This window comes from Agelaius phoeniceus, chromosome 16, assembly GCF_051311805.1.
Source record: "Agelaius phoeniceus isolate bAgePho1 chromosome 16, bAgePho1.hap1, whole genome shotgun sequence".
NCBI lineage: Eukaryota > Metazoa > Chordata > Aves > Passeriformes > Icteridae > Agelaius > Agelaius phoeniceus.
This window is the reverse complement of record NC_135280.1, coordinates 71,787-91,022: the sequence shown is the minus strand read 5'-3', so window position 1 is coordinate 91,022 and position 19,236 is coordinate 71,787. Positions and strand designations below refer to the sequence as shown.

Genomic DNA, 19,236 nt, shown 5'->3' with positions numbered 1-19,236 from the left:
CAGAATAAATGCATTGTATGTTTAAAAGGCATAGAGTCATTTCTTAGATTCATACAACTTGATTCTGTAAAAAAAAATTGAGTGGACGATTTTCTTTGATTTTATTAGGTGATAGTATAATTAAAAATTTTGAAAGGACCGTTTTTTCAAGCTTTCTAGTTGAAACAAGGGGTTCACCACATCTGAAATGGAAGCAGTAATATTCAAAGTACAAGAATATTTAAAATAGAATTTGAGAATAATTGTTACAGAATTTACTTGGTTTTGAGGATTAGAGCATCACAAAATAGAGAAGAAAATTACTAGTGGTGAATAGGAAAGTTAGTTAAAATTAGTAACTCCAGTGGTAAGCAGAGGAAGAAGGAAGATGAAGAAGAAGAAGAAGAAGAAGATTGGGCTGCTGTTTGTGCAGGCTGGAGTGGTTATCTGAGATAGCAATACTGTTGCTGATTTGTCTGGTAAATATATCATATAGATTTTGAATCAATATTATTAAAACAATGCAGCAAATCTGTATAGGCATGTTACTGAAATGTGTCTGGTTTAGAGATCTGTCTCAGTTCAGTTAGGCATGAGATTAGTTCACTTCAAAAATAAGGTTCCTTATTATGAGACAGGAAATTCCTTCTTGTGATTTCTTTTCAGGAGAATTGTGATCTCTATTAGCACATCAAGCAATAACTATATTTCTTTTGATTTAATAAAAATAAAAGTAATGTTGCTTTCCCATTCTTTAACCCTTATGTCATGCAAGCAGTAATGGATCCTTATCTAATGAATTTTCTGTGATAAGTCGCATTGGCATTTTCCTGTGCTCAGTTCTCGTGCTGTTGGGGCTTACAGGGATGCTTAAATAGGATCACACTGCTTTAGTAAGGAGTGTAATGAAACAAGCCATGGAAGGAAAAAAACAATGCAGAAAAATAGATATATGTATGTATATGTACATATGCGTATATATATAAAAGCGTACGAATCTATGGAATTTACCATTTCACCATGTTATTTTATCCTTCCTTAAGTTCTTGGTAATTTAAGCTACATGAAGCAAATGTGGCTTCAGAACAAAAACAGTTTGACCTTTCAGAAAGTCTGAGAAACAGTAGGCTGGATAATCTGAAATCCTTTGACCTGTTCTTCATACCTCAGATTACTCTGATGTGTTGTGGCTTCTTTTGGGGTGTGGGATGGGGGTGGTAGTGTGGGGGCAGATGGACATGACAGGGATAGTCTTCCAGTTTATCAGCATCCTTCTTAAACTGTAGTCACCAATACTGGGAACAGTGAAGTGACTTTTGGAATAGGAGTGCTAAAACATATTTCTGATCTCAGTTCCCGACAAAACAGTTCAGTTCTAATCTGCAATCATTTTCTATTGTTTCTTTTTCTGCCATCACCCTTGTTGTTGATCATTTCAGAAAGCTACAATGACATTTCTAGCATACAGTTGCTACTATGCAAATGCTACATTTTTGACTGCACACATATCAAACTGCTTATGAGAGTATTGTGAGTTGGAGTTTTGAGGAACTTGGGTCTCATTCTGCAAAAGTGACTTTATCAGCTGTTCAGTAGTGGCAAAACGTCATTTGATGTTTTGCAGTCAGCTAAATTGATAGTCCTATCCAACTGGCTAAAAATATTCAATCTGCCATGTCTCCTAAAAAAAGACTTCCGTGCAATACATTGATTTACATGATTGGATTATGAAGAATTTGTTAGTAGCTATCAGCTGAAGACCTGTCAACCTGGTTGAAGCAGGATTGATGATTTGGCTGATGTTTGGGTCTTGTATGGTATCTACTTTCAGAGAGGTCATTTGTTTCTTTAGAGTGTCAATAAGTAAAGAAGTATTTTTCCTTCTGGTAGTTAACATAGCTTACCTGATAACTAGTCCTTGCCATTTTCCAAGAAGAAGAGTCAACTGTATATTAATTAAATCGTATGCTTGAATTCTTCAAACTTCAGAGAAGGTGAATTTTGAGTGGCTTTATTTAAATATGTATGCAATTTTTTTTAATGTTTTCTAGCCTTTAAGTGGGTTAAAAATGTTGTTTAATGTCCTACCTTTTACCTTAATAATTGACACAGTTACCGTATTTGTACAAAATGGTTTATAATTGCTATATAATGTATAGTGTAAACTTTGTACCACTTTGTTGGGTTTAAAGCAACTTAATTGCTTTTATTTTCTGAAAATCTGTGCATATTTTTTTGTTGATAGGAAAGACAACCAACAAATCATCTTAATATACAAAGTAAATTTGAGTTGATTTTCCAGCTTTTCAGTAGACTTTCTTAGTCCATCTTGTGCAACTAGTTACTCTCTGGGGTTCATGATTCTGTGTTGCACAAATACCTTACGGTGCAGACTGCAGAGTATTCATTGTGAAAGAGTAGCTGATTTAACATCTCAAGGTAAATAATGTCTTTATATCCATTGGTGCTTCTAGAAAACCTGGGTGTTTGTAACTTCATTACACAGTTTTGGTTGAAAAAATGTCTTTGATGATAATTTTTGCCTGTGTTCATTGCTCTTTATATATATATTTTGCAGAACTAGAGTGATGTTAGAAGAGGAAGAGGCAGGGAAGGTTTCTGGTGATCACATTCAGTGTAGTTAAAGTACGTAATTTGAGAATGATGAATTTTGATGGGCAGTGCTGCTCATGGAAAGCTGAGCCTTGTATGCTGTAATATCATCAGGCTCCAAAAATTTTTGGCAGTGCCTAGGCCTGACATCAAGTTGATTCATTATGTAGACACACTGCCTACTACTCTTTGTAGACATTGACTCTGTCCATCTGTAGAAGTGCTTGCTTGGCTGTCTTAACTGCAGTCCAGGAACATCTGAACATCTCTCTCCTCTCCATAGAAAGTACAGTGAGACTTTGTTTTCTTCTAACAGTGCTATATGGAAGCTACTTTTCACCTTGGTCTAACTTCAGTTTTTGTTGGGGGAATAATTTTATCCCTTATGTGCAAACTCTGGATCAGGATTTCATCTTGGCTTCATCTTTCATGCTTTAACAAATCTTTTACTCTCTTTGGTGTTCTGCTAGACTAAGGGTAGCACACTATTTGTCTTTACAGAGGTAACTGCAGTGTTTAGAAAAATAAGTTAGGCCTTTTCTATGTGGCCATTTCTAGAGCGCTTAAATGGTACAGTAGAAATTGGGGAATAGGGCAGTCTTATTGTATATGTGTGGTGATTTGGTAGATAGATTAAATATAGTGTGGGTAATGACAAATTGACACAGTGTATCTGTGCAACAGTTGTATTTTTAGGATTTTGATCTGTGTCAGTAGATCTGACATTGTAAAACATACATTATCTTGTTGTGCTTTTGAAATAAAACTTTAAAATAAATGAACCAGCTACATCTGAATTGAATCTGGCTTGGAAAGGCAGGCAAGCATGTAAAGCTTCTAGCATATTAGGTAAGTGTATTGTGTGTAAGGTAAGACAATTTCTGCCATTTGGTAAACATGCTGCATAAGAAGTAGTAGTGATGTTGAGTATATTCTTCTTTCTCAGTAAATTGTCATTTATCATTCAATGTAGAGACTGTAGAAACTTGTAAATATGTCACATTTCATTATACATGGCTTCTGCTTGTAGCACTTCCTTGATTAACTTCCTTGTAGCAGTACGTATGAATTTCAGATGTTAATCTTGATGTCCCACCATACCGTGTCTTGTTGTTTTCCAATCAAATGCAAATATTGTGTTTGTTCATTCAAAATATGTTTTAATAGAAATACCATTATTCTGTAAGTACTGATGGGTATCCCTTCAGGCTAAAGAGGATCCTGCATGCAGCCATTTACATGTTAAATCATGCCACGTTAAGATACTGCATATAAACTTTAGAAATTAACTTTGGAGGATAGGAAGGTTTCTAGTAAATAACAGAAACAGGGAACAGGCTACTTCTTCACTGGCCTGCCTCCAGAGTCTTTTCTTTCACAGTGAATCATTAATTCTGTAACTGTTTAAAAATAACCTGTGTGTATCTTATCATCAGAGTATGTATTGTCAATGTATTTGTCAGCATCAGAACGTATTTGCATTGAAGTGCAGAATCATGCTTCAGGCACAGCCTACAGTCTGAACCGTGAGGAATGTTTGTACTAATCATGAGACTTTATGGAATTTGTTTTATGTGGGGATACAACTGACTTTTTTTTTAAATTTCATCTTTCAGCTGGTCAGTATTGGTTCTTCCTATAACTACGGCAATGAAGATCAGGCTGAATTTCTGTGTGTTGTCTCAAAGGAATTGCATAACACTCCTTATGGCACAACCAGTGAACCCAGTGAAAAAGCAAAGGTGAGTTACTAGGCACTGGACTAAAGAAATTGTGTTGAATTGAGTGGGCTACACAAGTCATGATAGATCTACCTCTGTTGTAGACTATTATTTCATTGTCCCCCCCATTTTTTCCCCCCTTGTTCAAGACTAATAATGATTCCCTGTCCATTGTATGAGGGACTGTAAATGGTACAATCAGCATGCATTTGTTATGCATGCCCAAATTATTTAAATACAATGCTCTGTACTTTTTCAGGACCTGTTTTTTTTCAGGTATTGGCAAATACTTGCTCTTTACAGCTGAGAAACTTGGTTTTGTTTATTATTCAACATATAACACTGGTTCAGTTAAAAACTGTTTTTCTTGCTTGGCCTCTGCTGAAGAAATCTTACTGTTGAGAATGGAACTTGAAAGATGCTATCTCTGTAAAAGTCATGTGCAATAAAATGAGGGTACTTGTTAATGCTTCTAGGGTTCTACCAAGTTTAATTTCTGTAACCAGCTTTATAATAAGATTGTCATGGGCACAGTATCTTAGCATTTTACTCAGCTGTATTTCAGAATTTGTACAAAGGAAAATGTAAAACCACAGCTGACTAATCATAAGGCAGAGCAGTTCTGTAATGTAAGTGTACTCAGAGTCATGAATGGTGAACAGCTTTTATCATTGTATTGCTGCTTTGTATGAGGAGATGACTACAGACAAACTGGATACATCTGTAGTTGTCTAAAAAGCTTTTGATTTCCTTTATGTAGATGGAAAACAATTGATAAATCATCAAAGCTTGCTTTTTCAAAAATCACCTTCAAAGAAATTGGTTTTGAAATAATGCTAAGAATGGGTCTGAGGTCTCAAATAGATAAAACTTCATTACTTTCTATGCTTATGCAGCTACACATATGGAATAATTTTATAATTTGAACTATAGAAGTACTCTAAGCTGTATGTTGGATTCCTAGCGAAACGAGTAATTTAAGTCCATCACTGTTGAGATAAAGCTTCCAAAGAGTTGTAGAGGATTAATGTAGCTGGGGGTAAACACACACACACCACCACAATGAAATAATCGTGACACTGGGTAAGCCATGACTTACTCTTTCAAAACCCTAGTTAAGGTCTGGTTTTGCCAGGATGCTTGAGGAAGACTGTGAAAGTTGACATGTTAGAGGTGTGTGGTAATAATTTAGGGCTGAGATATCTACCTGAAATAAAAAGTAGAATTCTAGTGCCTAATCAAGATCTTCATAAGGAGTGGTAGTGCATCTCTAGTAGTTGCCAGAATTAAGTTGCATCCTTGATGTAATAGAAAATATGGGTCAAAAATAAGTGTTAACGACAAAAACCAAAAGCTAGTTGAGACTGCATTACAACTGTGTAAATGGAGTAGCGCTAAGAGAGGCTGTCTTAGACGTCTTCATTAGTGTGCTGCTTGGTCATTATTTCAGAGAAGAGAGCAGAGCATCATTTGACCACTGTGATGAATAGTAATTACTGTTAATTTTTGTTGGAGGTTCCCTCCTTTTGTCCTGGAAGAGTTAAGCTGTTCCTAGCAATTAATAGGCGATACATGAAGAATAATTCTATTATATATTAAGTTTCTCAAAGATCATATTTTTGTATATAGGTATATGTTGTGACCGGGAAAAAAAGGAAAAATCATTTATTTTTTTCTTGAGAGGTTTCTGACAGCTGTGTTCAGGGGTCTTGACTTTGGGAGATGTTGTCTCCATAGTTCCCTCTTAGCAAGCATTTTCCTCTCGCCTCGGTAGTGTCCGACTTGGTCTTCATGAAGTTCATATGATTGAAATTCTGGTATCCACCTTTATATACAGAATAATATGTTCGTGTACTGGGACTGACTTACAAGAAACTCCTCCTATTACTTTTACAGCAGATTGAGTTAGAGAAGGAAAAAAAACCAAACTGCCAATATGTATTTTTTATTGACAAGCACTTCAGTTTTAGTTAATAGTCCTGGATTTTTAGAATGGGAGAAAGTATCTTCTGATAGCCATCTAATCATGCTTCATCTTCATTCCTTCTTAGGGACTTTTTTCTTGTGTTTTCTTTTTTTAGTTAACAGCATAATAAGTTATAGACAACTTCTGTGTAACCTTCTAATACACCTAAACAAAGAAAATTCATCTTAAATGGTTCCATTGGCTTTTACTGGTAGCCATGACACAACCAAAAGATAAGCTGTATTCCCACAAGCAGTATTCTCTTTCAAACCACTTTATGGACCTGACTGTTGGCTTCTATCTGCTGACTTCAGGATGTTTGGAAGAGGAAATTGTCATGATATCTGTTACGTTCCTTCTTGAAATGGTCAGCTGTCATACTTTTTTATATAAAGAGTGGAGGTCCCAGGTAAAAGTAAATAAATGTCATTGCCACATGCTTCAGGTGTAAGTGGAATTTACTTTTTTGCAGCTCTGACTCACTTGCAATCTCTTCTTTTCCCTTCCTTCTTCTATACGTGCTGCATGCTGCATGACACTCAGAGTGAGGATGAAGAAACGGATTACGATATGAATGACTCAGATTAAGTGTAAATGTCATGGTGAGCACTAGCTGCCCTAGGATTTTAACCAGATTCTTTTCTGCCCCATCCAATTCCCACCCCCACTAGTGCTGTCCTTCAGCTAGTCCTGGTGGTGTGTGTGTGTGTGTGTGTTTGTGATTATAGTTGTGGCATGGTTGGCAAAGGTAGAATTTGTGTTCTGGATATTGCTTCTTTGACAGAATAATTAGTGTTGCTTTTATAAACTGTACTGTGAGTAGTACCTTAAAGCTTTGATGAGAAAGAAAGTTCTTAATGTAGATTCTAGGGCCAGAATTGCTTTTTATTCATTCATTTCTTTCTCATTTTATGTGCACCACCTTTTCTGTCAGATAGGTTTTTTACATGTAGAGGCGTGTGATACAAACTTACTGTATACATTTTCAGTAAATGTCTGATTTGGCAATAATTTAACAAACTTGATTGAAGTGCAGCATAGTCCAAAGGTGGTCTTAACTGATAATTTTGAAATAAGGATTTTCTTAGTAAAGATGCGGCAAATATAAGTAAATAGTGTGATCTTGGTGCTGCAGTGGTATTTATCACAGGAAACAACTCTGGGGAGGGATCCTTTCCGCTGTAGTTTGACATCTTATTGAAGATCAAGTTACATTAAAAGTCACAAGTGGAAGAGCACAAAAAAAGCTGCATCTGAAAAAACAACTTAGGCACTTTTCCTAATGTGTCTTTAAGTACTATTCATATTTATTCCACTCTCTAGTTTCTAGAAGATAACATACATTGAATTTTCAATGGTATGATGTGGGTGGTCACTTGAGCCTGTATAAATTGAAGATATTTACCATCGCATGAGATGAAACTTTGGCTTCTCACCTATACACCTGACCTTTTTAGCTGTAAAGCAGCCTTAACACTTATCTCTGAAGTTTGGACGATGCTGTCAGATGGCGTGATTTTTGAGGTTGACTTGTGCAAGGCCAGGATCATCACTTAATGTTTCTTGTGGGTCCCTTCCAGCTCAGGATATGCTGTGATTCTATGAAGTCACTGCACATGGCTGAAAAAGAACCTATATTATTTTCTGAAATGATGCATACAGAAGCTACTGCTTTTGCCAGCTCTTCAGGAATGGCTGAAAGGAATCAATCGAATCTAAAGCTTTATTGAAACAAAGTAAACTGGCACTTTGCTGGAATTGAATGTAATATTCTTAAGCTGCCTGAGAGGCAAGCAGTCCTTAAAACACATTTCTAGCGGCAGCAGCCTTATTTTGAGTGGGAAGAAATAGTTTTCTTGTTCTTTTGCCTAAGAAACAATCACACTCAGGCCCCTAGAATATGAAAGTTCATTCAGCATTGTTTAGAATTTTTAAGTCACCTTTGGATCTGGTGCACCAATATGGAAAATAAAACAGAAATATGAAAATAAGGAAAATTCTCTATACAGCAGATCTGTACTAGAGTTGGTACAATCCCCAGTATCAGTACAGATTGGGTGATAGATGGATTTACTGCAGCATTGCAGAAAACTTGGGCATACTGGTGGGTGAAAACCTGAATTTGAGCCAGCAATACTTGAAGACTAGAAAGCCAGTTATCCAGGACTGCAGCAAAAGATGCATGTCCAGCAGGTCAAGGGAAGTGATTCTCCCCCTCAACTCTATTCTCATTAAATCCCCCCTGGAATGCTGCATTCAGCTCTGGGTTTCCCAGTACAAGACCTGTGAGAGTGGGTCCAGAGGAGAGACACAAAAATGGCCTGCAGGCTAGAACACCTCTCCTGTGAAGACAGGCTGAGACAGTTGGGATTGTTAGGCCAGGAGAAGACAGCCCTAGGGCCGACTGCATTTCCAATGCTTAAAAAGCCTTATGAGAAAGATGAGAAAGGACTTTTTTACCAGGGCTCATGGTGACAGGACAAGGGGTGAGGTTTTTAAACTGAAAGAGGCTAGCTTTAGATTGGATATAATGATGAGCATATTCTTTACCGTTAAGGTGGTGAGACACCTGGCACAGGTTGTCCAGAGAAGCTGTGGTTATTCCATCACTGGAAGTGTCCAAGGCCATATTGGACAGGGCTTGGAGCAGCCTGGGACAGTGGAAGGTGTCCATGGCAGGGGTTTGAATGAGATGATCTTTAGGATCCCTTCCAACCAAACCCACTCTTTTGAGTCTATGATTTCCCTTTCAGTAGAGGTGAAGGTTACAGAAGAAGCATCAAGAAAAGTGTGTTAAAATATTGCCTGATGTAATAGAATTTTCTGCTTTATGTTAGGATTACTGGTTCAGTAAAGTGCACAAAGTTCAGCGTCCAGATCTGGCTCAGCTTTATCTTACTGCATGTGTTCCTGATGCTACATAAAATAGTTCTAAGGCTATTAATCTTGCAAGTACTTTCCCAGGAATGAATAAACTCAAATACTTCATATTAAATCGGAAATATTAACAAAATTAATGGATCCAGTATTATTTTCTAGTTGCACAGGTATTTATTTCAGCCATGTTTTTGTCTCTGATGGATATGGTTTCACTTACTGACTCCATTTACTGCATCAGACTGTTATCCTCTGTTGTGGACGTCTACTCCAGCACTTTGTTCTCTGGTCTGACCGACAGCAAATACTTGGGGAAGGAGTTTAAGTATGAAGCATTTATGATATCTGCTCCTGATATATTTCCCCACCTTACAGTAAAACTCAGTCTGTGAATTTTTTTCTTCAAGCCTTCATCTAGGTCATTTTATGGAAGCTACAATGACACTGTAATACCATGACTTGGTATCAGTGGCACTATCTTCTGTAAGTTTATCTAGGCCCTTTGGCATGTATTACACAAGCAGTTGCTGAGTAATTTACAGAGCCTGGTTGTTCCCCACAGAATTCACTTATCTCTTTCCTACAGTTTCATATGGATGCTTTTTACTTAGTACACGTAGTCATGTGTAACATTCATGAATTACCTTCATGAAATAAGAGGGTTTTGCTTCTAAAATGTACCTTAAAGTGTGATATGACCAGTGGAAAACGTCTATTTGTATTTTGGAAATTTTTCAAAATAGTTGCGCTGACATCTGGCTTTATAACTTCAAAACAATAATGCTGAATTTGAAATGAAAAAGAACTTTGTATGCACAAAGCTAGATCCAGGTGTAGGAGGGAGTACAGTGAGCAAGTGATAAAGTAGATTTTTAATTTTTTGAGCTAACACCACACTGCCTCTGAACTGTCCCTGAGCTACACAAATGGTAATGGGTGTTTCATGAACTCCAGCCTTTAAGAAATCCCATGGAGTTGGGCAAAGCAGGTGAGACCTTGCTTGTCTTCAGTCACTATTGTTTAAATGGCCATTTAAACAATATTAAAAGGAAACCAGATATCTCAGATTTTAAAATTTAAAACCATACTTGAAACTGTTGTGTGAATCAGCTGCCAGCCTTTACCCTAAAAGCACAGAGATTGAAGTGTTTATGTGTGCTGGCAGATTCTGTGGGCTGGAATCTGCTACTGAGTGTTTGTTGTAACATCAGGCTACACAAAGATCATAATAGAAGGAAAATCCATCTTGAGAGAAGCTCTGCCATTGTCCGGGGATCGTGCCTTTGCTTTCTTTCAGCTTTTGAAATAAAGAGCCCTTCCCTATGCTAAGAAAATTACCAAGAACCAAAAGAAAATGAAGTATCATAGGACTTTTACTTACAGATTAACATTCTTAAGTACTTATGCTCAGTACGTTTGAAGCTTTGCTTAATGCATTGTTTGCCTTTTGTCATGATTGGTTCTACAGCCTACTGACACAGTTCTAGAGTACTGTTCCGCCCAACAGTTCACCTCAGTATTGCTGGTTGTAATTCAGTTTAGAGCAGCAACATTAAAATATAGTTGCTTGAACAGTCAGTCCTAAGACTTGGATCCTTTCCTCTCTGGAGGAGACAAAATAAACTGAAACAGAAAAGGACAAAAAATAGTAAAACTGGAAGTAAAATGGACGTTGTTGATTTAAATCTTGCTAGGTTGTACTTGGCCTTTAAAAACGTCTTGCATCAGTGCACCCAGTGTGACATTTCTGCACATTTTGATTTGCTAGTTCATGTTTTCAGTACTAATTTATGGAACACAGTTAGCATCTGAAACTTCAGAAGGTTAAGGACGTTTTTCTGGAACAGGAAAAATTAAGATTAAATTCAGTTCCTAGTAAAGTACACAGGTTAATTTACACATAGGACCTCAGGATCTTCTGAACTAAGTTGAGGCACAATGGCTTATTTTTTGCAATTGCCAGCTCTTAAGTCTTATTAATGTATTAATGATTTATTTAATAATACTCAATTCCTAGCAGTGTTTTACACCTGTTTTAATGGTATTTGATAGTAGACATTGTACATATCAATCTGTCTTTTTTCAGCTTTAAAGCACAGATCCCAGGAATTTCCTCAAACCAGGTCCCTGACACATTACCAGTTATTTTTAAAGTAGTCATTATGTTGCTCTTTGATCTCCATGCTTTAGGAATGACATTGAGCTAATCTTCATTTATAGAATTTTTATTGGTCTATTTCAGATTTTGCAAGAACGAGGTTCCAGGATGTGAAGACAGTATTGAACGGTGACAATTTTTTTCTTTATTCGAAGATGCAGTGAATTGTCACACTGAAGAGGCTTGGCTGCAAAAGAAAAAAATCTGATTTAGACAATTTTCTGTTGATCTGGGTTCAACCATATTTGCCTATAAGCTGGTGTCAACTTCTGGAAGCATTGCAAGATTACATAATGGGAATAGATGGTGTGGGAATGTGTGTTAAGTCTTGGTTGTAGTGCATGGTTGTGCTTTCTTGTTGGCTTATTGACACTGGTCATTTGAAAAGAAATGACCATGCACTCATATTTTCCTTGGAGACATGTAGCACTTAATGCCTGGTGCTGGATGACCCAATGTTGATCAGTTTGGAGACCTTTTCCTACTAATCATTGTAAACCTTAAAAGGACAATGTAATTGGTGCTACACACACATACACTTAGACACACATGCACACACACACACACACACACACACACAAATGTTACAGCCCAGAAACGCAAGTATTTGGGCATATGTTGTTTCAGAATCAGTGTCAGCCCCAGTTGACTGTATTATACTGCACATTCCTTATGGTTCTGTGACATAATCTATTATGTAATAACAGCCTAGAAGATCAACTGAAACTAGCATGTGTAAAAGTTACACAACAGAGAAAAGGTTTCTCTGAAGGGTGTATATATTGACTGGATGTATAGCTTATTTCAATACCCAAAGGGAAGACTAAATTCAGAGAAAATGGCCTTCCTCTGAGTTATTCTTGATGTTCTCTCTGTTAAACAGTCTCCTGCAAAAGTTACGCTCCAGTCCTGGTCACATGCTTGAAAGTGGAATCAAAATTCAGTTAAAATGACCAACTGAACATTCTGTTTCTTTGGAGGTGTTTGTACTCATATGTGTGTTTCTGCTTCTATAAAATGCCTATAAGCATTGAACTGTGGATTAGGGTAGAGATTTTTCTAGAGCTGAAGGTTTTACAGAAATACAGCTGGCTAGTCCTAGGTCCCTATCTCTCTATGACTTGGCTTAAAATCAACCTTAGTGTGAACATAAACTCCATCCAGTTGAAAAACCTGATTACTTTGGATATTCAGGATCCCTGTGATCAGCCTTTCTCTTTCTATACAGTTTCAGCTATGCAGTTAAGAACAGTGTTTGAACAGAATGTGGTGCAGCTTTGTTAGTTTGTCCTTGATAAAGGCTAATACACAAGACACACACTATGTTTTGAGCAAAATCTTTAGCACATCTTTAAAACACTTTACAAAATGGACAGTATAAAACTTGGCTTCATTGACTCATGGAACCAGTGGAAGGGAGTTTCAAAAAGCTACAAGATGGTTTTAAATTCTAAAGACATCACAGTTTTCATTCTTAGTAATTTCAGAATTTATGCATATACTGTATACTGATTTTCAAACACCCAGGGTCTACTTTATTTTTAATTATTATTTTATTTTTTAAAGGACTTCGACATTGATAAAAGTTTGGCAAAACAATTTGTAAGAAACATTTCTACTAAACAGATTAAGCAATGGGCTAAATGTTTTGTCCGTGTGCCTAATGCTTGAAAGGATTTGTAATGCATTTTGTGACTTGGATGTGGTCTGCACGGGAAGCTGCTGGCCTCTCCACAACACATACAATTTTTGTCTTTTTTTAAGAAGTTAAAACTGAATTTAATTTACTAAAACTGTAATTGTGTAGGGGGGAAATGTTTATACTTTTATACTTTTTTAGGTACCCATATTTTATCAGCTTAAATTGAGCACAGAGATGTCCCCTAAATAGTGACGGATTATCTTGTGTATCTGAAAATAAGCATAACAATTGTCTGTGTTAACTGCATATTAAAACATTTCCTCTGCTGCAGTAGTCACTGTGTTTTTAAGCAGTATGACTCCACCAAGATCTCTGAGCTCCCCGGCTCATTGCAGCCAATTGCAGCCAACCATGTTACTAGTTGTTTTCTTGATGTGCTCTACAGAGTAATTCAGCATTGATCTAAGTGGATTTTAATGCCTAAAATACCAGTTTTACACTGATCCTTCTGAATCAGCATTTCTGTTGCCTCTCTTATTAAATCCAAAAAGGACAGACTATTTAATAAAGTGAAATTTTCCTGAATGACATCGGCAAAGCATGAGTAACAAACTGAGCAAACCGAACAAATTTTGAGTATGTAAAAGAGTGGTTTTTTCTAAGTATGGGGGTTTTTCCCCAACAGAATATTTTCAGTTTTAAAACCTGCTTCTATGCTGAGATTACCTGCAGTTTAGTTTATATTGTATCCCTGCCATAGCTAATTTTAGGGAAATGAGTGTTTAATAATTTTTTGCACTTTGTTTCCAATATCTCACAAAGATTTTAGGAAGGAAAGAAAAGAAAGAACTTTAGTTGGCAGGTACCTTGTAAATTATTTTAAATACACTGTCGTTTGAGGCCACCTGAACTAACTACTTTCCTGTTCTTGCTATTGTCATTATTGCTTTAATTTTTGTGATCATGCAGGACTTTCAGATAGATGAAAACGCTCTCTTCAGCTTTTTTCAAGGCATTAAGAATTTATCCCTAAATAAATTTTGTTTCTTTTTGTTTGACTGTTGCAGTTTCAAATAGAGTAATGCAAGGTAATTGCATTAGAGTCCAATCTCCATGACCAGGCTTGGCAAACATTGCTTCATCTGTTAAGCTCTTGCAAGGAGGAAGCAATGTACCTATACAGTTAAAACTGGATTCCTTTGTTCTTTTTCTGCTGTTTAGAGAGTACCTACCTGAGAATTGCCTGTGACTCTGCAGAGCTGAGGGGTTCACTATCAGGCTGGAACTGCAAAGCTGTACTGCAGACTGCTTGAACTTAACTGTGGACATACACAGCTCCTCTGTTGTTTAATCAGAACAGTATTCCAGGTTAGAACTTCAGATCCTGCGCTTGAACAGATCATAGCAGAAGGAATAAAACAGGAAAGGAGAGAGATGGAATTCCTTAAAGACATTTACATGACAAACTTCTTGCAAAACTTGTTTAAAAACAGAAGTTCAAATTTGCTGTAGCAATTTCTTACTTTGAGTTAGGAGACAGCATATTATTTGCCTTAGGTTTTCTCAGAAGCTATTTTTTCCTTTATTGGAGATGGTATTTTTATGTTACATGCTTTTTACTTCTTCAAGCAGCAGGTGAATCAGAATTTGTCTGCAATGAACAAGTAATTCTGAGGCCTCAAAGACATGGATGTCACATGGTCCATAATAACTATCCAAATGTATACTCTGAATCAGCAGCTCCCAGCCCAAAGGTTACCTGGGATTTTGTCCTATTTACTGTGGGATTTCCATGGATTACCGTTAATTGCATGTTTTTAATCCCAAAGTAATTTAATTGTGTGTCAAAGATTTGATTGAATTTAGAAGCTTTTTTTGAATCTTTACTAAAGTTTCCATCAATACAATGGTATACTCATAAAAGTTGAAAAATGTGCTGTTTTTTTCAAACTCAGATTTCTTGTATTGATAAAAGTTCCTTTCATCCTTCATTGTAGCATTAGGAGAAGATATTTCTTAAAAAATGAAGCTCAGTGAATCCATCTGACTTTTTTGGTTTGAGATTTTCTTTAGACACTAGCTGTGTAGCTCCATTTCTAGCAATGTGAATGCACAGTTATGATTGATTAGAAACAAGACTATTTCCTGCAGATTCAAAAATGGAATCAATCTCCTCTTTTTCTGAGAGAGGGGTATTTTTGGGGTTTTTTTCAGGAGAAAAATGAAAACTGGCAGATTACAATAGTTGCAGGCATGCAACTAAGGGAACAAGTCTGCTGAGTATGGTGTTAACACTATCAGAAAAGTGCTTCTCATAACAGAACGCTATTCTGTGAATGTCTGTTGAAGTTGTTGAGAGTTGTCAGTCTCTGTTTAAGCTGTAGAGAGCTCCCACCAGCAAATTAACACACATTAGTTACAAATTTTATTAATATTACAAAAATGAACTTGGAGTGCAAAAATGCAATAGTATCTGGTTCAGTGGAATTAAATAGAATCCAGATAATAATTACCCAGGTATACTGGAATGTATTCCTTGGGAAATACTGGGAGAAGAGTAAACTTCTTCTGGGCTTTTTGAGGAAGATGGAAGTCAAATGAAAGCCTGAAGTCTGGGGTTTTGTTCCCTTAAGATGTGATAAAATCAGAAAGTGCCATTCTCCTATTTTTTATTCTCTCTCACCTCATCAAAAGTTTCAAGTTCTTCAAATTAACTTTTTCAATCAGCCCTTGAGCTGTAGGTCTTTGAAAAGAGATGAAATTTTGTTATTCCTTTAACAGTGTCTGTTATCTTAAGAGAGTAAGGTTAAAACTTGAGTTGCCATTGGAGAAGTGTCTTTTCTAATACAACAGTTTTGAAATACTTAAGCCTAAGGATGATGCCTGTTACTTTGTTGTAATTTAGACTGCAGCTGTCTCCAGTTTTGAGGACAATCTTGGGATCTTACATGGGGCTTTGTGTAGAAATAGTGATTGTTTAAATAGTATGAATATTCAGTTTAAAAAAAACCCCGAAAGGCTCTCTGAACTCAGTCATGCAAGTTTTCCTTTGTTTCACAAAAATCAGGAGCTGTCTTTAAAGGCCTCTTAATGCACAGAGGCTTTAAAGGGCTAAATAGATCTTGTCCAGTTTGCCTAAATGACTTTCAGAAGGAGCTCTCCATTTTCAGAGCAGAAATGCTAAGGGCTAAAATGCTTTCCAGGGCTAGTTTGAGGTTCCAGAGACATACAATATCTAAAAAACAACTAGTCTGTTTTCCTTTCAACTCATGGACTCTGAAATAATTTTTACAGATGTCTGAACCAATTGCAGATCTAAGTGTTCCTATATGGCTTGGATTTTCAGTATCCAGATTGGATAAGGGCACACTAGAGAAGGCAGTACACCTACCCTCCACTTCATTATTACCTTGGCTGAAATCTATCGACTTTTATGAACAGCACTGGCAATAGAGAAGCTTTGAGGAAGGTTCTGCCCCAGGAAATTGTCACAGAATATTTCTTTGCAACTTAGTTGACCTTTACTTTAGTGATGTCTACCAAGGCATAAACTTCTCAAAAGTTCAGTGAGTAGATACTGCTGCCAATATAGCTTTCTAGAGGCATCAGATGGTTCTCTTCAGGATGTTGTGTCTTAGTAAGTACTATAATGAGAGAAACTTTTTTTAAAGGTATTTTGCTACTTTGGGGGTGAGTGGAAGGGGAAGAGGTTCTGTGACAGTGCTCTCCTTGCCTTAGAAAGCTGAGCCTGAATTTTGATGTAAGACCTGTTGTGATTTTGAGGCCTCATAATCTGAAATGTGTGAAGAGTAAGAGTAAATGTATTTATTGTGTACATGATTCTTGCTACTCTTGAAGATTTTCCAAAAGCTTATGCACAACTTTACTCACATTAACTTGGCTCATGTGTACTTGCTAGAATGAAGAAAGTGCCAAGGTGCTTGTAAAAGGAATGTTACCAACCTCTCTACTGGAACTGAAACAAGATCATCAAACAGAAGGAGTATCAAATGGCAGCTTTTTCCACCTGCTTCTGCCCTTATCCTTACCTCAACTTAGCTATGAGAAATCAACTTCCTATGCACTCTTTAGGATCACCTACCCAATTCAACAAATGTTCTTTTTTTTTAAGCTTTTCCTCCAAATCACTGGTCTCAGAATTAGTTGGGCATCACCTGTTTGTGCTTATACCCAAGTGGCCATACTGGCAACGTGTTATTTCCTGGATAGTGGATTAGCAATAACACTTTATTTTGTGCCAGTTCACTATATCTGAAGTGTTCTTACTGCAGCAAAATTTGAGTTATGATTTGGTTTTAATGCATTTGCATTAACCAAAACTCATAGCACAGACACAGACAAGAAACTGAATTCAGGGAAATTTCCCTGGAAAAATATCTGCTAGGGCTTCCCAAATAATTTGAAGATGGTTACAGTTAACCATCACTTTCAAAACAAATGAAATGTGTATGGGTATTTTTTTAACTTCCTTTTCATAACACTAGTGTATTGTAAACTGCATGGAATAAACCTGGTTTTTCCCTTTTAAAGTGTGATGTCTTACATCTGTCTTTTCTAAATGCACTAGTTGATATTAATAGTGTCATATCCTGTGAGAATTCCTAGTTTAGCACTTCAGATGTAAAATGTAGTTACATATTTGTGTAGTGATTCAAAGCATTAATGCTTTCTCCTTTGTAAAGGAGAAGTGTCCTTTACTGCTGCCCCAAAAAGCTTTGTCATGAAAAAGTTAAGTCTATTCAGATATATATCAGTTGGGAAATTATTTTCCTTTGCAGTTGCTGTGACATGCTGATTATTGTAGGAGGAAGTAGTTGTCTCTTTTATGGATATATAATCACATGAAAAAGTTTCAAGTAATCACTTTGCTTACCTTTTCTTTTGTACAACTCAAAAACCACCCTGCCTAACATCAAAGATCCTAGAATCCACTACTTTGCTTTTTAATATAATTGCTTCCTTTGGTTGAAAAACTAAGCTAATGGAAATTGATGCTTTGTAATAAGGCAAACATATAAGTTGCAAAGATAGAAATGGCTGAAGGAAGTAAATTATTTAACTACAAAGTACAGGTTGTTGAAATTATCCAGGAAATTTGACAGCTGTGTCCTCTGTAACTATAGAAAAGTTTATAATTGAATATTAGTATTGAGAAGACCACTGGGCAGCTCTTATTTGCTGAACTGCTCATAAGAATTTGAGAAGCTAGGACCCATGATTTTTAAATTCCTAAAGGCTCTGTAGTTACAAATGAAGTGAATTTCATCTTAACAGTTTAGTCGGTTTTAAGTGCAAAGCACATTCTATATTTCCTTGTATATCCAGCAACATCAGTAAAATTGTTATTTTACTAAACCAATTTGCTGCATTTAATTGCACTTAAATTTTTCTAAAATAAGTGCTAAGAACAAACACTGCTGTAGTAATCAAGTACAGAAATTACAGTAATTAAGTAATCAGTGTGTGCATCTGTATTTTCATCAGACTGTCCTACTAAAAGTATTGATATTTTAGAGTCAGCCAGCATGACTTTCAACCCAAATTCCTATTCTACATATGTTGTTGCAAATGTTTTCACCATTTAGGAAAAATGAGAGCACAAAAGGGACAAGTGTCTACCCTGAACTAGAAACCAGGTTATAAAGGGGACACAAATGACCAAGTCATTAGCAGCCTGTTTGGATATTTTATAACATCTAGGGTTCATTTGGCACTAGTTTTCCTTTCAGTGGGAAGTTTAACTTCAGAAAGATGAAAATGATCCTGCAAATTCTCCTTTTAGGGTGCTGTTCATCTTTCCGTGTGCTGAAATCTTGCCTGATAGTCATATACACATGGCCCATATATATATGACATTCTCAGAGACTGTAATGTGTACAATTTCATGAGAGAGATCCTGTAAGGCAGCTGTTAACAGCTTCCACTGCTTTTCGTAATGCCACTGGACTTGTATGGAAAGTTACACAGGGGAGTATGTGTTTATCCTCGTCTACAGTGGGCATTTGCTACTGGTGAAAGGTTTCTTAGGTAGAGTGATATTCAGCATGTATTTTGATTAGGGCTGATTGGAATCTAGGTGATTATTTATTGAAATAGTCAATTCTGGAGTTCTGAAGAAATAATTTTGAACTTTATTACTACACAGAACATTGTTCAAGTAACATTGACACAGACTAGCACAAGGCATAGCTAGGCAGCGGTTTCAGGACTAAAAATTCCTCAGTTTCATTAAGAAAGAGAAGTTCAAGATGAGAATAGA

At 36.5% G+C, this 19,236-nt stretch overlaps 1 protein-coding gene across 4 annotated transcripts in view; it reads left to right on the top strand.

The window, feature by feature from the left end:
• KCTD5 (potassium channel tetramerization domain containing 5) overlaps window positions 1–17,506 on the top strand; it is a 32,087-nt gene extending 14,581 nt beyond the window's left edge. For 2 of the 4 annotated variants that reach the window (XM_054643712.2, XM_054643709.2), the window contains 3 exons: window positions 4,209–4,334; window positions 6,823–6,881; window positions 11,399–17,506. In XM_054643712.2, coding sequence (XP_054499687.1) covers window positions 4,209–4,334; window positions 6,823–6,867 — 171 coding nt within the window. In that variant the 3' untranslated portion in view covers window positions 6,868–6,881; window positions 11,399–17,506. The remainder of the gene's footprint in view (window positions 1–4,208; window positions 4,335–6,822; window positions 6,882–11,398) is intronic. The other 2 variants (XM_054643713.2, XM_054643711.2) reach the window with 1 other exon arrangement.
• The last annotated feature ends 1,730 nt before the right edge of the window (window positions 17,507–19,236 follow it).